Source organism: Panthera uncia (assembly GCF_023721935.1).
Source record: "Panthera uncia isolate 11264 chromosome A1 unlocalized genomic scaffold, Puncia_PCG_1.0 HiC_scaffold_16, whole genome shotgun sequence".
NCBI classification, from domain to species: domain Eukaryota; kingdom Metazoa; phylum Chordata; class Mammalia; order Carnivora; family Felidae; genus Panthera; species Panthera uncia.
The window spans coordinates 817,586-837,156 of record NW_026057576.1 but is presented as its reverse complement, the minus strand read 5'-3'; the positions used below and the strand labels follow the sequence as shown (position 1 = coordinate 837,156).

Below are 19,571 nucleotides of genomic sequence, written 5' to 3'. Positions count from 1 at the left end.
AATTCAACATTCCTTGAAATCACGGCAGCATATCAAGGAAAGAATCTATGGACCTCTTACTCTTGTCATTATAGAGAAACAAATATTATCATTTTTTCATCTTTGAACAGTATCAGTGCCAGAGAATTGTGAGCAAGATAATGCCTCCAGAAGTACGTGACGTGTGACTACTGAATCTAGTATGTAACGTCTCTGACACAGACCTTACTTTAAATTGTCTATACAACTCTACCCTGTTAATCCAACGTACCTCTCTGGCTTGCCTTTACCACGTGCTTAAACAGGATAGGGATGGTTATAATTTGCACAGTTATTGAAATGTTGGTAATACATTTTGTTGCTTCATTTATTTCCAAACAATACTTGAGGAGTTAAAACATAAAAATCTCGGTGACATTAGGGATGTCCATGCAATCTAGCACTACATATAAAGACTCTCGTCCATCTATGACCATGCTTTTGCCTTAGATGATTTGTGTCTGTCACTCAATAGGCCTGTGTCTTTACCATATCCCAGAAAAAGTAATGAGGGGGTTCAATCGGTTTTTAAAATCCGTTTGTGTCATCTGTAATGGTTTTTTACCAACTTGTAAACACCGTCAGTTGTAATCCCACGAACAACCGCTAGGGTGAGACGAAAGAGGCCCCGCTTTCATCTTTACATGGAATCTTGGATGTCGCACGGCACCCTGACGTGCGCCGAAGACGTAGGTGTAGACGATGAACAAAAGAGAAGCCCCATCGTCGATGTGGCTTCTCCGGGCACACCCGCCCCGGGGCGCGCCGCCACGCTGCGCACCGTCGCCCGGCTCCCCGCAGCCAGGCCGGCCCCGGTCGGGCGAAGCGATGGAGCAGGCGGTGGAGTGGGGACCCCATCGACCGTTGAGGACCAGCAGATGGTGGAAGGCAGTGGGGAGGCCGGGTAGAGGCTGGGGGAGGGCAACCGAAAGGGGCCGCGGAGGAGGACGACGGCAGCGGCGAGGGACGCACCGAGGGGAGGCTCCGGCCCTTCCAACAGGCGGGAGCCCAGCTCCAGGGGAGCCCGCAGCTTCCTCCATCTTGGTTGATGGAGGCGGGGAGCGGCGTCTGGGTCCCTCCACCGTGGCGCCCGTCCCCCAGGGCCCCTCAGACGCAGACGCCGGCATCAGGGGCCGTCCCCCCGGCCGAATGGCGGAGCCCAGTTGGGGCTTCGCGGGAACAAGTTTCCCAGCCCCACGGGGTCTGGTTTTGAACTGGTCCCAAGTTCCCACAGCAGTCCCGACAAAATGGAGGACGTCGTCTCCTCCTGCAGCCATGACGGGAGGTGGGGGGACTATTCCCCACGGGGGTGAGGCGAGGGTGGAGGCGCTCCCACTCCCCGCGGCACGTTCGGGAACCCACTTCACCCGCTGCCCCGACCTCCCACTTTCAATCGCTCCAGCCCGTGCCCGGGCTCGCCCCTCTCGGGGGGCTTCAGGAACTGGACAGGGAGGGCGTTGGGGACATCGAGGCCGCGTCTCTCCTCGGGCAGGGTCGTTGGGAGCGGCTGCAGCGGCCTGGGCGCCCAGGCCCGAGCCAGGGCAGGCGGCCACGGCCTCAGACTCGCGGGCTGTCCCGGGCCCTGGAGGGCACCCCGGGCGCCCAGGGCCGGAGCCCGCGGCCGGTGCAGCGGGCGGCGAAACTCGGGCTGCCTGACCCTGACGGACCCGGGGGTGGGGGCGGGGTGGGAGGCGGGGGTAAGGAGGGGAGGGGACGCGGCCGAGGGCCGAGAGCGGGCGGAGGGGGGGGGAGTGGAACGGCGACGCCGGGGGGTGTGGCCTGCGCCTGACGGACAGCCCTTCGGACCACCCCCCCGAGGGGGGTCCTGAAGGAAGGCAGATGTGGCCAATGGACGTGCCCGAGGCGCCGCGGCCCGCCTTTCCGGCCGGCCAATGAGGGTGCGGAGGGCGGGGCCTCTCCGGGCTCGGCCGCACCGCCGCCTCCTCCGTCTCCTCCGCCTCCTCCTCCTCACCAGCGCTAAACCCGGGACTGGACCGAGCGGAGTTGTGCGTGTGGCCGATGGCGGGGTGGGACTGGGGGTGGGTCAGGGGAGTGGGGGTTCGTTCCGCGGAGCGGCAGCCAGAACCGGGTGAGGCTTATCCCCGCTGTCTTTGCAGTCCAGATTCGCCGGTAGCAGGGGTGGCTGGGTGCAGCGCAGCCTCGGGAGGAGGAGGTGGAGGCGACTGGGGAGGCGGAGATGCGTGAGCCTCCCCCCGACCCGGGATTAATACACCACGGCGCGGCCGCAGTTGCCGCTGCCGCGTCGCGGCCTCGGGGTCTGCTCCGGGCTCTGCTCTTGTCACAGGCGTCTTCGCGTGCGGCCCGAAGGGCTGCGAGAGTGAGGGCGAGGCCGGGAGGGCTGGGTGAGGAGGACGCCAGAGGCGGGGGTCGCTCGGGAGGCGGGGGTTTTCCGGGCCGGGGCGGTGGGAGGTCGCGGGGTATTTTTCCTTTTCTTTATTGCGGGGGGCGGGGGGGGGGGGGGGGGGGGGGGAAAGAGGGGGGGGGGGGGGCACCTCAGTTCGTTCTCCCGCTCTCGGGGCTGCGCTCCCACTGTCTCCGCGGCAGCCCGAGGTCCCCAAGTTTTTCGGGGCGAGGGTGCTGCCTCTTCCCCCACCGGGTCCCCTCCGTCCCTCTTCTGTTCCCTGGAGTTTCTCGTCTTGTCTAATTTGGGCGAGTTCTAATGGCGGACAGGGACTGCAAAGTCTCCGAGTCAGAGCAACTGCTTGGGGCAAATGTAGGAGATTTCACGCGGCGGTGACGTGAGCCGCTCCTTACCTCCGAACTGGTGTCCCGATTGACCGGGATAGCGCTGGGTGGGCGAATTTAGGAGGGAATACATACACTTCTCTTGCTGGCGTCGAGGGAACCTTTTGCCTTCCACCAACCCCGCCCTCCCCTTCCCTTCGAGCAGGCTTGTTCTCCACCTCCCGTTCTGTAATTTGAAGAACGAGATTTAGCTACATCTCGTCTTTTAGATCCCTGTAGTAGTTGTTGTGCGTTTTTTTTAAACCTCGCTTCTCCACCGCTCTGGGTTGGGGGAGGGAAGAAGAGCACGGAAACTCCTTGACTTCTTACCCTTTGCTTCCTCCCTCTGGTGGTTAGGAGTTGGTGCTACGTCCAGATGGGCTGTAATTAAATAGTTTCGCAGCTCTCTCTCCTGTCATTCTAGGATCAGGAATCACCTTCAGGCCAGTCTGGTTCGGCTTTGGCAGAAATTAAGGAAGAAGACATACCATTTGTGAGTAATTTTACCCTGCTTTTTAATTTAAATGCACTTAGTGCAATAGTTAGTCGATTTATTTTTCTGTTATCTTGATGGCAGAGAGCTAGTTGCTTAGATGGACCCTGTCCCCAGAGCCAAGTCAGGGTAATCCCTGGGAAAGCACTGGGAATGTATGCTGATACTTACACCACTGGATAGGATTTAAAGTAGGTTTCACTTTAAATGCTTTGGGTGTAACTTTTTTTCCCCACCTTCTCAGTGGATAAAAATATTTTTTTTTCTTTGCTGTTGGATTAAGAAAGAGCGTAGGGGCACCTGGGTGGCTCAGTAATTGAGCCTCCGACTTTGGCTCAGGTCATGATCTGGTGGTTTGTGTGTTCAAGCCCTCCATCGGGGTTGCTGCTTGTCAGCCTGTCAGCACACAGCCTGCTTGGGATCCTCTGTCCCCCTCACTCTCTCTGTCCCTCCCCCACTGGTGCTCTCTCTCTCAAAAATAAACATTAAAAAAAGAAAGAAAAATACTCTGAATTTTCTGTTCTTTTAAGGTTGATGAAGAGAGTATTTTTTGTATGTTTGTCTTACATCTGAGAAAGCTTTCTATTTAAGTGCCCTGATAGTCCTCCAGCCAGCATCACATCAGGAGGTACATAATCTAGTTGTCACACTACTTTTAGTTCTGAGATTGACCACGAATTGGTAGTGACAGCTGGATCTCTCCATTATGATGTTAATGTATTTTTCTTTGTATCAGGAAGTAATCTATGTAATGTTTCATTTTGGTGCAATAAAATGCCCAATTCTCTGTCAGTTAATTGTTTTTTAACACCAATCCTTTCCTGAATCAGTAATTTTATTAGGAGTCTGAAGATGATTTTTTAATGTTTAGTTTTGAGAGAGAGAGAGTGTGTGCGTGCACGCGTGCGCAAACGGTAGAGGGACAGAAAAGGGGAGACAGGATCCCAAGTGGGCTCTGTGCTGACAGCAGAAAGCTTGACATGAGGCTCGAATTGGCGAACCCCAAGATCATGACCTGAGCCACCCAGTCGCCCCTAAAGATGATGACTATAAAAAAAGAATCACTGATTCCACATCTATTATCTGGGATTCAGTACAGTTTTAGGTCCTGCCTATTTTGTTCTTTAAAGCTGTTCCAACACCTTACAGTTGGCGATTGAAATGAAACTTGTGATTAGAATAACTCACATGGTAGTACTCCTGCCTTCTCTTTGGCCTTGTTCTCCTTACCAGTCTTGTCTTTGCACTTAATGCTATTATTCTTCACAGTATACCTTTTTAGTTAGTTAGATCGAGGACACTGTGTCAGGATGTAGACTGCTGTCTAGCTTTTAGGAATGGATATTGTTTTAATTCAGTAATTTTTCTATAATCCCTGCGTGGTGATATTTCACATTCCCTGGAGTTTTGTGAGGTGATGGGATGTAGGCACGGTTCTAGAGCTCTGCTGGGTATTCATAGAAAAAGGGAACCAGTGAGGGGTGAGTTTGGCAGGGTAACAAGTCACTGACTCAGTTATTATCACTTAGAAAAGCCATTTTTCTCAGAGTATTCCTAGGTATTTGCAGCATGATGTAGTATAAAGAACTAGGCTTTAGTGCCAGCCAGATTGGAGTTAAAATTGCTGCTATCTTGGGGTGCCTGGCAGGCTCAGTCAGTGAGGCATATTTGACTCTTGATCTCAGGGTCATGAGTTCAAGCCCCATGTTGGTCATAGAAATTACTTAAAAAGTGGGGTGCCTGGCACTTGTACCCCAATGTTTATAGCAGCACTCTCAACAGTAGCCAAATTGTGGAAAGAGCCTAAATGTCCATCAACTGATGAATGGATAAAGAAATTGTGGTTTATATACACAATGGAGTACTGCGTGGCGATGAGAAAGAATGAAATATGGCCCTTTGTAGCAACATGGATATAACTGGAGAGTGTGATGCTAAGTGAAATAAGTCATAACAGAGAAAGACAGATACCATATGTTTTCACTCTTACGTGGATCCTGAGAAACTTAACAGAAACCCATGGGGGAGGGGAAGGAAAAAAAAAAAAAGAGGTTAGAGTGGGAGAGAGCCAAAGCATAAGAGACTCTTAAAAACTGAGAACAAACTGAGGGTTGATGGGGGGTGGGAGGGAGGGGAGGGGAGGTAATGGGTATTGAAGAGGGCATCTTTTGGGATGAGCACTGGGTGTTGTATGGAAACCAATTTGACAATAAATTTCATATATTAAAAAAAAAAAAAAAAGTGGGGTGCCTGAGTGGCTCAGTCAGTTGAGCGTCTGACTTCAGCTCAGGTCGTGATCTCACGGTTCATGAGTTTGAGTCCCATGTCGGCCTCTGTGCTGACAGCTCAGAGCCTGGATCCTGCTTTTGATTCTGTGTCTCCCTCTCTCTCTGCCCCTCCTATGCTCATGCTCTGCCTCAAAAATAAATAAACATGAAAAAAAATTTTTTTAAAGAGAATACTTAAAAAGTAAATAAAATTTAAAAACATTAACAACAAATTTCTGCTATCTTATATATTTGGAAAGTGCAAACTAAATAAGGGTAAATAAATGAACATTTATTATGGGCATTTTATAAATGAGTAAATTATGTATATCTTCCCAAGATTGCTGTTAAGATTTAATTGACTATAAAAATAGGTAAAGTGCCTGGTCCATAAGTTTTGGGACACACACATATACACATACATACTGTTAATGGTAACTGTAATTCTTATCCTCTAGGTTTTTGTGTTTTTGTTTTTTTTATTACGTGAGATTTCCTCAGGATTATCTTTCAACTTAAAACTAAGTTTCCCCTTACTTTTGTTTTATTTTTAAAATATTTATTTATTTTTGAGAGAGAGTGCACGTGCACACATGCTAATGGTGCAGAGCTCCACGTGGGGCTTGAACTCATGAACCACAAGATCATGACCTGAGCTGAAGTCAGATGTTTGACTGAGCCACCCAAGCTTCCCGTAAGTTTTTCCTTTCTGCTAAGCTTTTAATATCTGCAGCCTCTTTATTATGTTAGAAATGTTAATTTGGGGGGTACCTGTTGGCTTAGTTGGTAGAGTATGCAACTGTTGATCTAGAGGTTGTAAGTTCAAGCCCCACGTTAGACATAGAAACCACAAAAAAAAGTTAATTTTCTATGATCTTTACTCATCACCCAGATAGAGTACTGATAATTTTGTAGTTTTTCATTTTACGTTTGTTTTTCCTGCATTTATCTATCGTTCTTTTTTTTTTCTCTTTTAACTATTCCTATTAGAAGCTTTCCTCAGATATTTCATAATTCTTGACTGGTCTACTTGTGATTAAGAATTCAGAACTAGAAAGCAAATCAGAAAAGTGTGGTTGGGCTTTCAATTTGGGAACTTCACTGTAGAATGGTTCTTTTGGCCAATTGATGGAGAATCTCTAGAGTCATTATCTTTAGGTCTTTTCCTGTTTTTGTTGGTTCCTAATTTCATAGAGAAGAGTGTTTCTGACGCACCTGTGTGGGTCAGTCGGTTTAGCGTCTGACTTCAGCTGAGGTCGTCATGAGTTTGAGCCCCGCATCAGGCTCTGCTGTCAGCACATAGCCTGCTTCGGATCCTCTGTCCTCCTCTCTCTCTGCCCTTCCCCTGCTTGTGCTCTTCTCTCAAAAGAAATAAACTTAAAACAATTTTTGTTTTTAAAACATAGGTGAGTGTTCCTGAGAAAGAAGTCTTCCAGGCAAGAGTCAGGTCCTGAAAGATAAAGGTCTGGATGCCACCTCTGTGGGAATCAAGTGGGAGGAAACATTTCGTATGCATGATATTGAACCATTCATCCATGCTTGGTGAACCCCAGACAAAAATCTCTGTTCTATCCAAAGAGTAAAAGTCTAGAACCTTGTGCCAGGGTAGGGAAGAACCTGTCATTGTCAACATGGAGGGAGACAATAGTTCTAGGATCTCCCAACCTCATTTTAGCTCCCCTATCCCCTGTTCCAGAGATATCTGCACCTCCTGGTTTCTGAGCCTTTTGAAGATTCTATGGCATAATCAGGAAGTTTCTCTTAGCTTGTTCCATCACTATTTTAGTTTGGCTGTCTCAGATCCACCGAGGTAGTTACTCATCCATTTGCTCTTCAGCTTACAAAATCTTGTTGCTTTTTTTCTTGTTCTTCCTTTCCTTGTGTGTAGGAACCTTACCATTGTTTATGGGGGTTTTAAAAAGGAGTGAAGTTAGTTGTGTGTGATTAATCTACCGACTGAATCCCTACCAGGCTATTGATTTCTAGATAGTAATTTTGTACTTGGACACTTTACTAATTCTCTTGCTATTTGTTGTAGTTGTTCATTTGAGTCTTCTTTATCCTATCTGATTACATTTTTATACCTCCAGAATCATAGCACACCTTTATTTTGTTTCTGATCTCAAATGGGAATGCTTATAGCAGATACTCACTAAACATGAGTTGGCTTTCGAGTTGAGATTCTTTTTATGTAAATATATAAATATTTGTATAGTAAGACCTGTTCTGTGACAATATAAGTCCACAAAGATGCAGTAGGACATGTTCTAGGACTAATTAATGATTAACAACGGTTTTTGTGGGGCGCCTGGGTGGCTTGGTCGGTTGAGCATCCAACTTTGACTCAGGTCATGATCTTGTGGTTCACAAGTTCGAGCCCCACGTCAGGCTCTGTATGGCAGCTCAGAGCCTGGATCCTGCTTCAAATTCTGTCTCCCTCTCTCTTTGCCCCTCCTATTCTCATGCTCTGTCTCTCTCTCTCTCAAAAATAAATAAACATTAAAAAAAAAATTCTTAACCGTTTTTGTAACCTACGTCCTAATTATCTTTTATAGAGCCTACAGAATATAGATGGCCAAAAAAATGAACCTTTGAAACCATAATTTTTTTTATGGTGTGATTTTTTTTTTTTCCCTAAGATTTTATTTTTAAGTAATTTCTATACCCACCATGGGGCTCACACTCACAACCTTGAGATCAAGAGTCGCATGCTCTAGTGACAGCTAGCTAAGCACCCCAATAATTATTTTTAAATACTTTACTGTTGATTTTAATTTTTGTAGATTCATAGAGCAAGTTAGTTTACCTTTCTTATATGTGCTAATCTTGTCATATTAACATCTCAACGTTTCTATTTTAGCTTTAAACCACTGACAGATTCTTTGTAATAATGTAAATTTTGTGTAATTGTATGTAAACATTGAAAATTGAATGGCTATTAAATCACTCAACTGATAAGAATATAACAAAAACTTTTGCAACTTTTAAAAAGCATATTTTAAAAACTGACCATGTATGCTTAAAAATGGTTAAAATGGCAAGTTTTATGTTATATATATTTTGCCACAAATTTTTAATTTCCTTCAGGAAATAAAAACAACTGAGATGTCACTAAAGGTAAATACAAAAGGGCAAAACACTCTTGTCTTTGTTTTAATAAGTCTTATCTTTACCCCTAATTAAATACCCTGTTAATTTTACAAAGTTGTTACCAATTATCTAGAGATAGTCTGCATTTAACATTCTTATTTGGTCTGCAGCCTAACTTTTTTGCATGGTGGTGTTATAATCTTTTATCAAATTTCTCTGTGCAGATTTTCCTTTCCTTTTCCATTACTTGAGATTACATTAATTTTCATTGTATCAAAATGAAAATATGTTAAACATTGGTTATCAGTTGTAGATGATTAAGATACCAAAGGAGACTAGCTAAATGTTTAAGATTAGACACTTGTTGAAATCCCAGGATGTAAGCAAAGTATTTGCCTGAATACCTTCTCATAGGAGAGGGATTTAACTTTTTTTACTTTCTTTAATATGATCCAAGCAGACGCCAGGGACTTACATGTCCAGTTATCTGAATAAAAACCTTGGAATTGTATATTATCCCCATTTACAGTTTATAGTTTAGAAAACTTAATGAGGTGAAGTAATTTGCTCAGTGCCACACAACTAATTGCTAAAGTGTAACTTTTTCTGTTTTTGGATATTATAGAAGTAGTCAAAACTTTTCTGTAGTCTTCTGTTTCTGAAATTAAAGTATTTGGTCAAATTATATGCACAGTGAGTTTTAGCAGTAGTTTAACTTTTTTATAATCTGTGATTTGAGAGTAGATGAATACTTAAATCTTTTTTCAGAGATGGAGGACTGCAGTGAGCAAAGCATGAAGAATGGTCTTTCTTTTATTTTCTTTGAAAAGATTAAGACATGTCACCAGAGGATACTGTGGTGTCAGCAGTAGCCCTTTTCCAGAAGTTGTTCTTCTCTGTTGTAGGTTTATTCAAATATAGATACAAAGGACTAAGAGAATTCATGTATAACAGCTCTTATATGTCATAATTCAGTTTAGGCTAAATTATTGCCTCTTTCCTTTGAAAATCAACCATGTAACCAGTTTACTGGATGAATGTTAATCATGATCCCAACTTTTGTGGTTTTTATAACCCTTTTAAAGTGGTCTCTTAGATTTGTTATCTTTTCTTTAAAATAGACTTTCTGAATGTTGATTTTCATCTTAATAAAAGATAAGTAATTTCTAAAAATTGTTTTATACATTAATTGCATATAATATACTGGCTATGAAATCGATTCTAGAGTCAGATTTCTTAGATTTCAATCCTAACTCTATCCTTTGGACATTTGAACAGGCTATGCTGATTACGTATCTTCTGAGTCTTCATTTCCTAATGGGTAAAATGGGAAAAAGAATAGTTTCACTTCACTTTTATAAGCATTAACTGAGTTAATATTTAAAGATATAACACATACTAAGAATAAACTTTACTTATTGCATGACTTTATTATCAATTAAAATTAGTTGGGAAAATTTTTGAATAGAAATGTTATGCAGCATATTTCAGTATGAGTTGTTTAAAATGGAATGAAGACTGCCATATGAAATGAGTTTTCTTAATAATTTAATACCCATACAGTTCCCATGTTCTTTATTCTTGAAATTCTAAGAACATTGAGGCTGTCATATATAAACTTACCTCAGCTTTTCATTTATCATTTCTATGTACTTACAAATATTCCAGTTATACTTAGCTTTTCCTTGTCTTTCAGATAGAGGTGATTTTTTTACTCATAATCAGTTTCATTACCACCTGTGCACATATCTCCTGTCTACTTTTAAGATCCTTGCTTCATCGGTTATTTACTTTTCCAGATTCTTCAATTATGTCTGTCTGCTGGATCCTTTCCTTTGTCATACCCTAGTGCAGAGCAGGTTCACAGAAGTATTTGTTGAATATAAATGAATGCTAAGAATTTGAGGCCTAGAGTTAGGGCCTGGGGTTTAAGTTCTACTCAGTCTTACCTAGAACAATTTAGTTGGTTTTCCTTTCCTGATTTGTAAAGTAGATTAAGTTATACCTATATTATGGAGCTGTTTTCAGAATTTTACATGAAAAACCCGTAGCATAATGTCTGGCAATTTCTGGACAAGGATAAGGAAGATTTAATCAAAGTTATGTTAGAAGCGGAGAATTTGAAAAACAGTGACAAAGACGCTAGAGCAATAAGGATTAGATGATAGTCACTTTAGTAGACAAAAGTATAGTATAGTGATTGTATTTGGATCCTGGGTGATTGGTATTTGATAGAATGATTTTGTTACTATTTCCTATTTCAAAAGAAGACTTAGATTTTTTTTTTCATTGTAAAGGGTAAGTTAAATTGAGTACTATGAGTGCATTTTTTTAAGGACTACTACAAATTGGATGATTAATTTCCATCAAACTCTGAGGTAGGCATTAAATGGTTAATGAGAGAGGAAAAACAAAATGAGTAACAATATTTTCCTTGAGGGTTGGATAAAACTCACCAGAATTTAAAATTTCATTGCAATAAAACACAATGATCATAATATACTAGAACTTTTGTTATTTACTTTCCTCTGTTACAGGTTCTTTGGCATGGATAAATGTTCAGTGAGAGGATTAGACTTGGCTGAACAGACTCCTGTTTTATTAAAGAGTAAAGCCATGGCAGCTAGCCTCATGGATGTTGGAAATTCATTTGGTGGCCCAACTAGTTCTTTAGTCAATAGATCTAGAAACTCATCAGTGGAAGATGATGATGATGATGATGATGATGATGATGATGATGATGTTGTATTTATTGAATCTATACAACCTCCTTCAACTTCTGCTCCAGCAGTAACTGATCAAAGAAATTTTATATTTGCTTCATCAAGAAATGAAAGTCTACAAGGAAATTATTCCATAATTCTTCCTTCCTCAAGAGATTCAGCTTCTCAGAAGGGAAATATAAGTGAGACGATTATTATCGATGATGAAGAGGACATAGAAACAAATGGAGAAGACAAGAAAAATTCTTCCAATTATATTGAATGGGGACTTCCTGGAACTAAAAATAGAACCAAAGATTTGAATTTCTCCACTTCCAGTCTTTCAAGAAGTAAGGTAAATGCAGGAATGGGTAATAATGTTATCACTACAGAATCGACTCTGAAATTCCTATTGCTAATGTTACAACCTTAGAAACAGGTATAAGCTCTGAATGCTGGGCGAGATATGATTACACGTATAACATCACTGTAGAATACCAACTTGGGAGATGTCGCTAAAGGACTTCAGTCAAGTAATTTTGGTGTTAATATACAAACATACGCCCCATCTTTGACTTCACAGACCAAGACTGCAGTAGGACCTTTTAATCCTGGTAGAATGAATGTGGCAGGAGGTGAATTTCAGAATGGAGGATTTACAACTCATCATAGTCCTGGTAAGCAGTAAGTGATTTTATTGATCTTCTATACATGAAATACTTTTTTTTCTTGACTTTCATATTAAGATAGAATATTTTACTTGCAATCTATTTGGTCCCTGATTTTTCAGAAATTAAATCTGTTTTACCCACTGCGATTTACATCTGAAGTGTTTTAATTGAAAACCTCCATAATTACTACAACCACCTACCTAGTTTCTTTTTTTTTTTTTTAATTTTTTTTTAACATTCATTTTTGAGAGAGACAGACTGAGCATGAGCGGGGGAGGGGCAGAGAGAGAGGGAGACACAGAATCCAAAGCTGGCTCCAGGCTCTGAGCTGTCAGCACAGAGCCTGATGTGGGGCCTGAACCCATGAACCGCGAGATCATGACCTGAGCCGAAGTCAGCCGCTTAACTGACTGAGCCATCCACGTGCCCCTAGTTTCAAATCATAGAATTAAAAAATGGATAGTGAATTGAAGAAATAAAGTAATATGTAATAATTTAATTTTATTTAACTTGTAATAACATAACTTGAAATTTCAATTTTTGCATTTCAAATGTTTACTTTTGGACTGCTTGTCTCTTTATTTTTGTTTTTAAATCAGCATATTATGCCTTTATTTTAAAAGTTATTTTAAAAACCCTATATAGTTTTTTAATTTTTTTGTCTATTTACTTATTTATTTATTTTTGAGAGGGAGCAGGTGAGCATGTGGGAGAAGGGTGGGGCGGGGGGCGGGTGGAGAGAATCTTAAGCAGGCTCGACAATCAGCACAAAGCCCAGTGCAGGGCTCATACCCATGACCCTGAGATCGTGACCTGAGTTGAAATCAGGAGTTGGACACTCAACCCACAGAGCCACCGAGGCATGCATAGAGGCCTACATTTTTAAAGCTTATATGGGCAGTCTTTTTCTGATAAAGTTAAAATATAATGAAAATTATTTAAAACTTAGCAGATCTTTTTGGCAGCTTTGTCATGATTTAGTGTGGTGTTTGAGAGTTAAAATTTTTGTTTTGGTATTGGTTTTTGGTCATTTTAGTGCTTTAAGCTATTGACCAACTTAGAAGTTTAGGAAAGGACTGAAAAGGAACTAGATTTAAGAGCCTCATTTACTGCTTTTAATGGAATGCCAGAATTTTTTTTCTTTTTTTAAATTAATCTTTTTCTCTGGTTATGAGAATACTACATGATTATTATAGAATATTTGTAAGAAATTATGGCTAGAAATAAAGTATCTTTCACCTTATCCTACCAACTAGCAAGGACTACTGCTAAAATTTTGTTTTCAGTCTTTTGCCTCCATGGTTTTAAAAAATATAATTTAGGGGCGCCTGGGTGGCTCAGTCGGTTAAGCGTCCAACTTAAGCTCAGGTCATGACCTCATGGTGCGTGAGTTTGAACCCCGCGTCGGGCTCTGTGCTGACAGCTCAGAGCCTGGAGCCCGTTTCAGATTCTGTGTCTCCCTCTCTCTGCCCCTCCCCTGTTCATGCTCGGTCTCTCTCTGTCTCAAAAATAAATAAACATTAAAAAAAATATATATATATATATAATTTAGAGCACATTATATATAATTTTGTGTTTCTGTTGGTTTACTTAATCTAAATTTTCACATCATTTTAAAAATAGAATTTTCCATGTGTATAAGATTTTTGTCTGAGATAACACATTCCTCTACCTTTTTATTAGCATTTGTATAGTATCCCATTTTTTACTGTTGAAACTGTCCACTAAATTTCTTTGTCTACATTGTTTATTATTTCTACAGGACAGTTCTCAAACATTTTGGGCTCAGTTTCACTCTCAAAAATAATCGGGGACCCCCAAGATTTTTTAATTTATATCAATTATGTTATTAGAAATTAATGTGTAAGAAATTTTCTTAAGTATTTAACAATAATTACATATTATATGACAAAATATAATTTTTTTTTTTTTAATTTTTTTTTTCAACGTTTTTAATTTATTTTTGGGACAGAGAGAGACAGAGCATGAACGGGGGAGGGGCAGAGAGAGGGGGAGACACAGAATCGGAAACAGGCTCCAGGCTCCGAGCCATCAGCCCAGAGCCTGACGCGGGGCTCGAACTCACGGACCGCGAGATCGTGACCTGGCTGAAGTCGGACGCTTAACCGACTGCGCCACCCAGGCGCCCCATAATTTTTAATGAAAACTATTTTCAAAATTTAGTGAACAGTGCCATTTTTTCACATTTCTGCAAATCTCTTTAAAGTCTGGCTTAATAGAAGATAGTGAAGTGTATGGTATCTCCTCGCATCTATTTCTACATTGAATCTGTTGCAATATCTTGTTTTGTTTGGAGTATAAAAAAATCTGGCCTCACATAGGTATTTGGTTGTAGGAGGGAGTACTGTTTTAGTGATCTTTTTAGAGAATTATGGATAGTTACGGGTTTTTTGATAACAGTCCCAAAACTTGATAAATGGCAGTTTCTTACAGGTTCTTAACAATGTGGAATCTGAAATCATATAACGAAGTTTTCATACTTATTACATTAAGATTCATTGATCTGTGGATGGATCTTTTACCTTTGTATGATTCGGTTACATTGTGCTTTGGTCAAATAAAAAATATATATATTTTGAAAATATCCATTCATTGAACTTCTAGATGTTGATGTGTTATTTTAAATGTTGACACTTTAGAAAGCTGCCAAGGTGACAGTGGTGGATACAGGTTTTCAAAGATGTTGATTTTCACTTGAAAGCTCAAAATTTTCTCTTAGCAACAAATACTGTCATTTTTCTTGAAGTGAATTTTTCTTGATTTGTTTTCAAGAAAATGTCAGTAATCAGTTTGTTAGTTATTCTTTTAAGTAAAAATGGTATTTCGTGAAAAAAGCCTAGTTTAGCTTGCAATGTAACTATTTTATAAGTGCTTTTCCACTTTGCCTTCAGACAACCATTGTATTTTGGTATGAAACAGAAGTGTTTTAGGCATGCTTCCCTGTTCATCACACAGAATATTAAGATGTAGTCAAAGGCTGAAATCTAGTAAAATCGATACCAATTTTTATTATTTCATCGTGGACATCTGTTTAATAAATAATAACACTGGCCTTTGTCCTTAGGTCTTAGGACAGAGACTAAGTCCTTGGAATTTCCCAAGGATTGGGATTGTCTTTTCTATTTACGAGCCCTTTGGATCACATCTGAATTTGTTTGGGCTAAGACTTTGATCAGAGAAAGGCTGAGAGAGGGTCATCAGAAAGACCCATCATGTGATTAGAGTGTTGGAGGTTTTAGCCAGTCCAGCCTTGAGGGAGGAGAGGAAGGCTAGAGATTGAGTTCAGTCACATGCAGTGAATAAGTCTGTCAGTCATACCTATGCAATGAAACACCAATAAAAGCTAGACACTGAAACTCAATGCAGCTTCCTGGTTGTTGAGCTTATCAATGTGCCAGGTAGGTAACACACCTGATTCCAGAGAGAGTAGGCACAGAAGCTCTGCATTTGGGACCTTCCAAACTTTACCCTTCTTTATCTCATTTGATTGCTCCTGATTTGTATCCTTTATATTAAAACTGTGATTGTGGGGCACCTGGGTGGCTTAATCCGTTAAGCCTCTGACTCTGGATTTCAGCCTAGGTCATGATCTCACTGTTTGTGGGTTCGAGCCCTGCATTGGGCTCTACGCTGACAGCACAGAGCCTGCCTGGGATTTTCTCTCTGTCTCTCTGTCTCTCTCTCTCTCTCTCTCTCTCTCTCTCCCTCTTTCTCAAAAATAAATAAAACTTGGGGGGAAAAAAACTGTGATTTTAAGTATAGAGCTCCTCTGAGTTCTATGAGTCATTCTAGCAAATTATCAAACCCGAGAGGATAAATAAATCAGGAACCTCCTTGATTTATAGCCAGTTGGGCAGAAGTATGGGTGGCATCTGAAATGACTGGCAATCTTGTTGGGGGCTATGCCATTTAAACCTTTGGGGTCTGATGCTAACTCCTGGTTAGTATTAGAATTGTATTGACCATTTGGTGTTGGAATAACAACCATAAATAAGTGAAGGTGATACTTTTTCTTTTCTCAGATATGTGGTAGTGAAGAAATACAGTTCAGTTCCACTGCCAGCAGTTATACCCATCGCTGCTTTTGTTACCATTATTGTAAATGCCAACAGTGAAAAATGCAAATAATCTTAGTATTATTATGGAAATAGTTTGGCCTCACAGATCCCCTATTATTTCTTTTTCTAATACAGTGTTGAATAGAAATGGTGAGAGTATAGAGCCTTGCTTTGTTCTTGACCTGGGGTTAGGGTAGGGGGGCATTTGACATTTCATCATTATTAGTTCTTGTCAGATATAATTATCTTTTTTATGTTTATATAATCATTTGTTATTTGAAGTTGTTTCTAGTCTTTGCAATTGTAAACAGGTTTTTCATGAATATCTCTGTAAGTTGACACACTTCTTTAGAAAAGTTTCTGTAGGTGGAATTGTTAAGTGAAAGTGTCAACATATTTTTATTTTTCATTTAGTTTAATAATTTTAGTTGGGTTTTTTGAGAGCTAAAGAGAGCACGTGTATGGGGGAGGGGCCAAAGTGGGAGAGAGAATCTTAAGCAGGCTCCTTTCCCAGTGTGGAGCCCACAACCTCAGATTATCACCTGAGCTGAAGTCAAGTGTCAGACGATTAACTGACTGAGCCACCCAGGTGCCTCCTCATCAATGTATTTTTAAAGGTTTTGATGGTTAATGTAAAATTGCCCCCACCAAAAAATGGTATTACTTTCCTTACAGCATACATTTTTTCTCCATATTGTAAGCTCGGGGGTAGGAGTGTTAATGTTTGCTGAACTGATCATTAAAAGGTGGTGTCATCTTAATTTACACATCATTGAATTTTTAAAAATATATTTGCATACTTTTTATGAATTTATGTTTGCATCTATTTATTATTATCTACATCTTTTGTTTATTGAATAAGAATTAAACCTGAGAAATCATATCATGAAAACTTGTGATCTCTTTGATGAAACAATTGAAGATGTTGAAGACTTGAAATATTCATGTCCATTGAAAATCATCCTTTTGGATCTGTGTATTTCTTTTACTTACATTTTGTTTCAGAATTATTTATTAAATTTTAAATAGCTATTTGTGTAAGCATGAATTCCATCTTATGTATATATAAGCTCTTAAGTGCAGTTAAAACCAGAAACTTTGCCATGTATTTTTTTATGTTTCAACCTTGGCCATTTTTCACCTCCTGAATAAGCTTAAGTTGTGTATTTATTGGTAAATGTGGATAAGTAAGATGCTTTTCGCTTTTCAACTTAAAAGCATAGCATAGACTGATAATATAAAAAGCATCCTGTAGTTAGATGCTATACCATCATTCCACTGAAACTGTGGGTATAATTGAGACTTGCAAATGTTATTTGGAAGTGGTTTTGATTACTCTTGGCTTGTCATCCCTTTATCTCACTAATTCAAAGTGTATTTTACATTTTTATATTTTCTTATCATTTAAAGTATCAGTGATTTTAAAATACAACAAAGAAAACATTACATGGCTCAATTGACACTCATTCATCTAAATGGAGATGTTCTTAACTACATATGTTTAAACTGTTTATGATATATGACAAATTTCTATTGTTTATGAAGGGTGGATGAATTTACAGTGTTCCTGAGCTCTCTAAAATTCTGTTTTTGGGGACAAAAGTGACAGAACTATATCCTTTAAATAATAACAGTGTAGAATTCTAAAAAGAATGTTTACCAAGTTGTCAAGTGAAGAGTGATGTTTGAAGCTGGGGTTTCTGGATGGCTCAGTTGTTGGAGTGTACAACTCTTGACCTAGGGGTTGTGAGTTCAAACACCACGTTGGGCGTAGAGATTACTTTAAAAAAATAATAAATTAAAAAAATTTGTAAATGTTTGAAGCTTTCTTAAGTGTTAAGTCAACTGTGAAAAGGACAGTCTTTTTGTCATTGTTGCTATTTTTCCTCTTTAACTTGAATATAGCAAGCATAGTAATAGTTGTCTAATTTTAGTATTGGCCCTAGGTTTTGTTTTTGCTTTTGCTTGCCATTAGCATTAGTAAAACTAATTTCTACCGGACTTCTAGAAGAAGATGGCACCAATTACATTATTATTATAATTTTTGTTACTTAGAGCTTCTCCAGAGTGTCTTATTTTAGTTTAGCTGTGCGTTCTACGTCTAAAAATTGAAGGATTTCCAAAAAAGGAAAAAGAAAAAAAATAAGAGCAAGATGAAGATTTTTGGAGTTGAGTTACATAAAAATCCAGGGCTTATAGGTTCAAATATCATCATACAAAATTACGGCTTTGCATAAAGTACACATAAAATTTTGCATTTCATCTTATAAAAATAAGATTATTGTCCATTGACTGGACCTTTGAATCATTTAATCCTTACATTAACTTTTAGTGTTGACTCTATTTCAGTGACAGTTATATATTCATCACCTATCTTTATATAAACAGCAAAAATCTCATCACAGAAAATACCTATAATGTAGAAATTGCTCTTGCATCTGTTTTATTTTTTATTGCATTATAAACATTTCTGGCCATTATTCTGATTTTAGGGCATTATATTTCTGCTTATATAAATATAGTGGGAAAATGAGGACTCTAAGATCTAAGAGAAGGAGCCTCTGAGAAGTAATCTGTTACTTGTGGCTGCTTTTCTCTTGTGGGTGTGTGTTCAGTTCCAGACAAAACTGCAGAGAAAGGCTGAAAATCTAAGTGGAACTTTCAGTAGATTCACAGAGGCCCGCAAAGAGGGATACTGGTAAAAAACAAACATGGGGCACCTGGATGGCTCAATTGCTTAAGCATCTGACTCTTGGTTTGGGCTCAGATCATGATTTCTCTGTTTTGTGAATTCGAGCCCTATATTAGGCTTGGTGCTAGCAGCACAGAGCCTGGCTGGGGTTCCCTCTCTCTCTTTCTCTCTCTCTGTCTCTGTCTCTGTCTCCCCCCCCCCCCACTTCTCCCCAACTCGCATGGTCTCTATCTCAAAATAAGCTTTAAAACATTTTTTTAAAACAAAAAAACCCCAAACCAACAAACACAACCTTTCCAACCTTTAGTTTGGGATGCTGACCTAATCCAGAGCTTCAAATTTTTTTCAGTTTTTTATTTGTTTATTTTTGAGAGAGTACAAGTCAGTGAGGGACAGAAGATCTGAAGTGGGCTCTGCGCTGACAGCAGTGAGCCTGATGTGGGGCTCAAACTCAGGAACTGTGAGATCATGACCAGAGCCAAAGTCAGATGCTCAACCAGCTGAGCCAACTAGGTGCCCTTCAGTTTTTCATACAAACAGAATGAAAAGCAATCAGCAGCATGAAGATCCAAGGCCATACGCCAGAAATCAAGAGGAAAACAGACAATAGAAGCAAGGTTTGGGGATCCAGATAATAGGATTATCAGACAAAGATTCTAAGGAACTAATCATTTTAACTGCAGGCTGGGCAAAGCTGAAGAGTTGTAAGTGAACTGGAAGAAATCTCAGAGAAAATCATCCAGATTGAATCAGAGAAGTCAAAAGGGTGGAAATCCAGAAAAGAATGTAAAAGATGTATGACACTTGATGAAGA

At 40.2% G+C, this 19,571-nt stretch overlaps 1 protein-coding gene across 6 annotated transcripts in view; it reads left to right on the top strand.

The window, feature by feature from the left end:
* The first annotated feature begins 1,753 nt into the window (after positions 1-1,753).
* The window catches only part of ZMYM5 (zinc finger MYM-type containing 5), a 32,738-nt gene continuing 14,920 nt past the window's right edge, over positions 1,754-19,571 (top strand). For 2 of the 6 annotated variants that reach the window (XR_007461040.1, XM_049646700.1), the window contains exons 1-3: positions 2,532-3,256; positions 11,151-11,670; positions 11,899-11,992. Coding sequence is in view for 5 of the 6 variants with exons in the window: in XM_049646700.1 (XP_049502657.1) it covers positions 11,161-11,670; positions 11,899-11,992 (604 nt within the window). In the remaining variant the exon portion in view is untranslated. The other 4 variants (XM_049646698.1, XM_049646697.1, XM_049646701.1 and 1 more) reach the window with 4 other exon arrangements.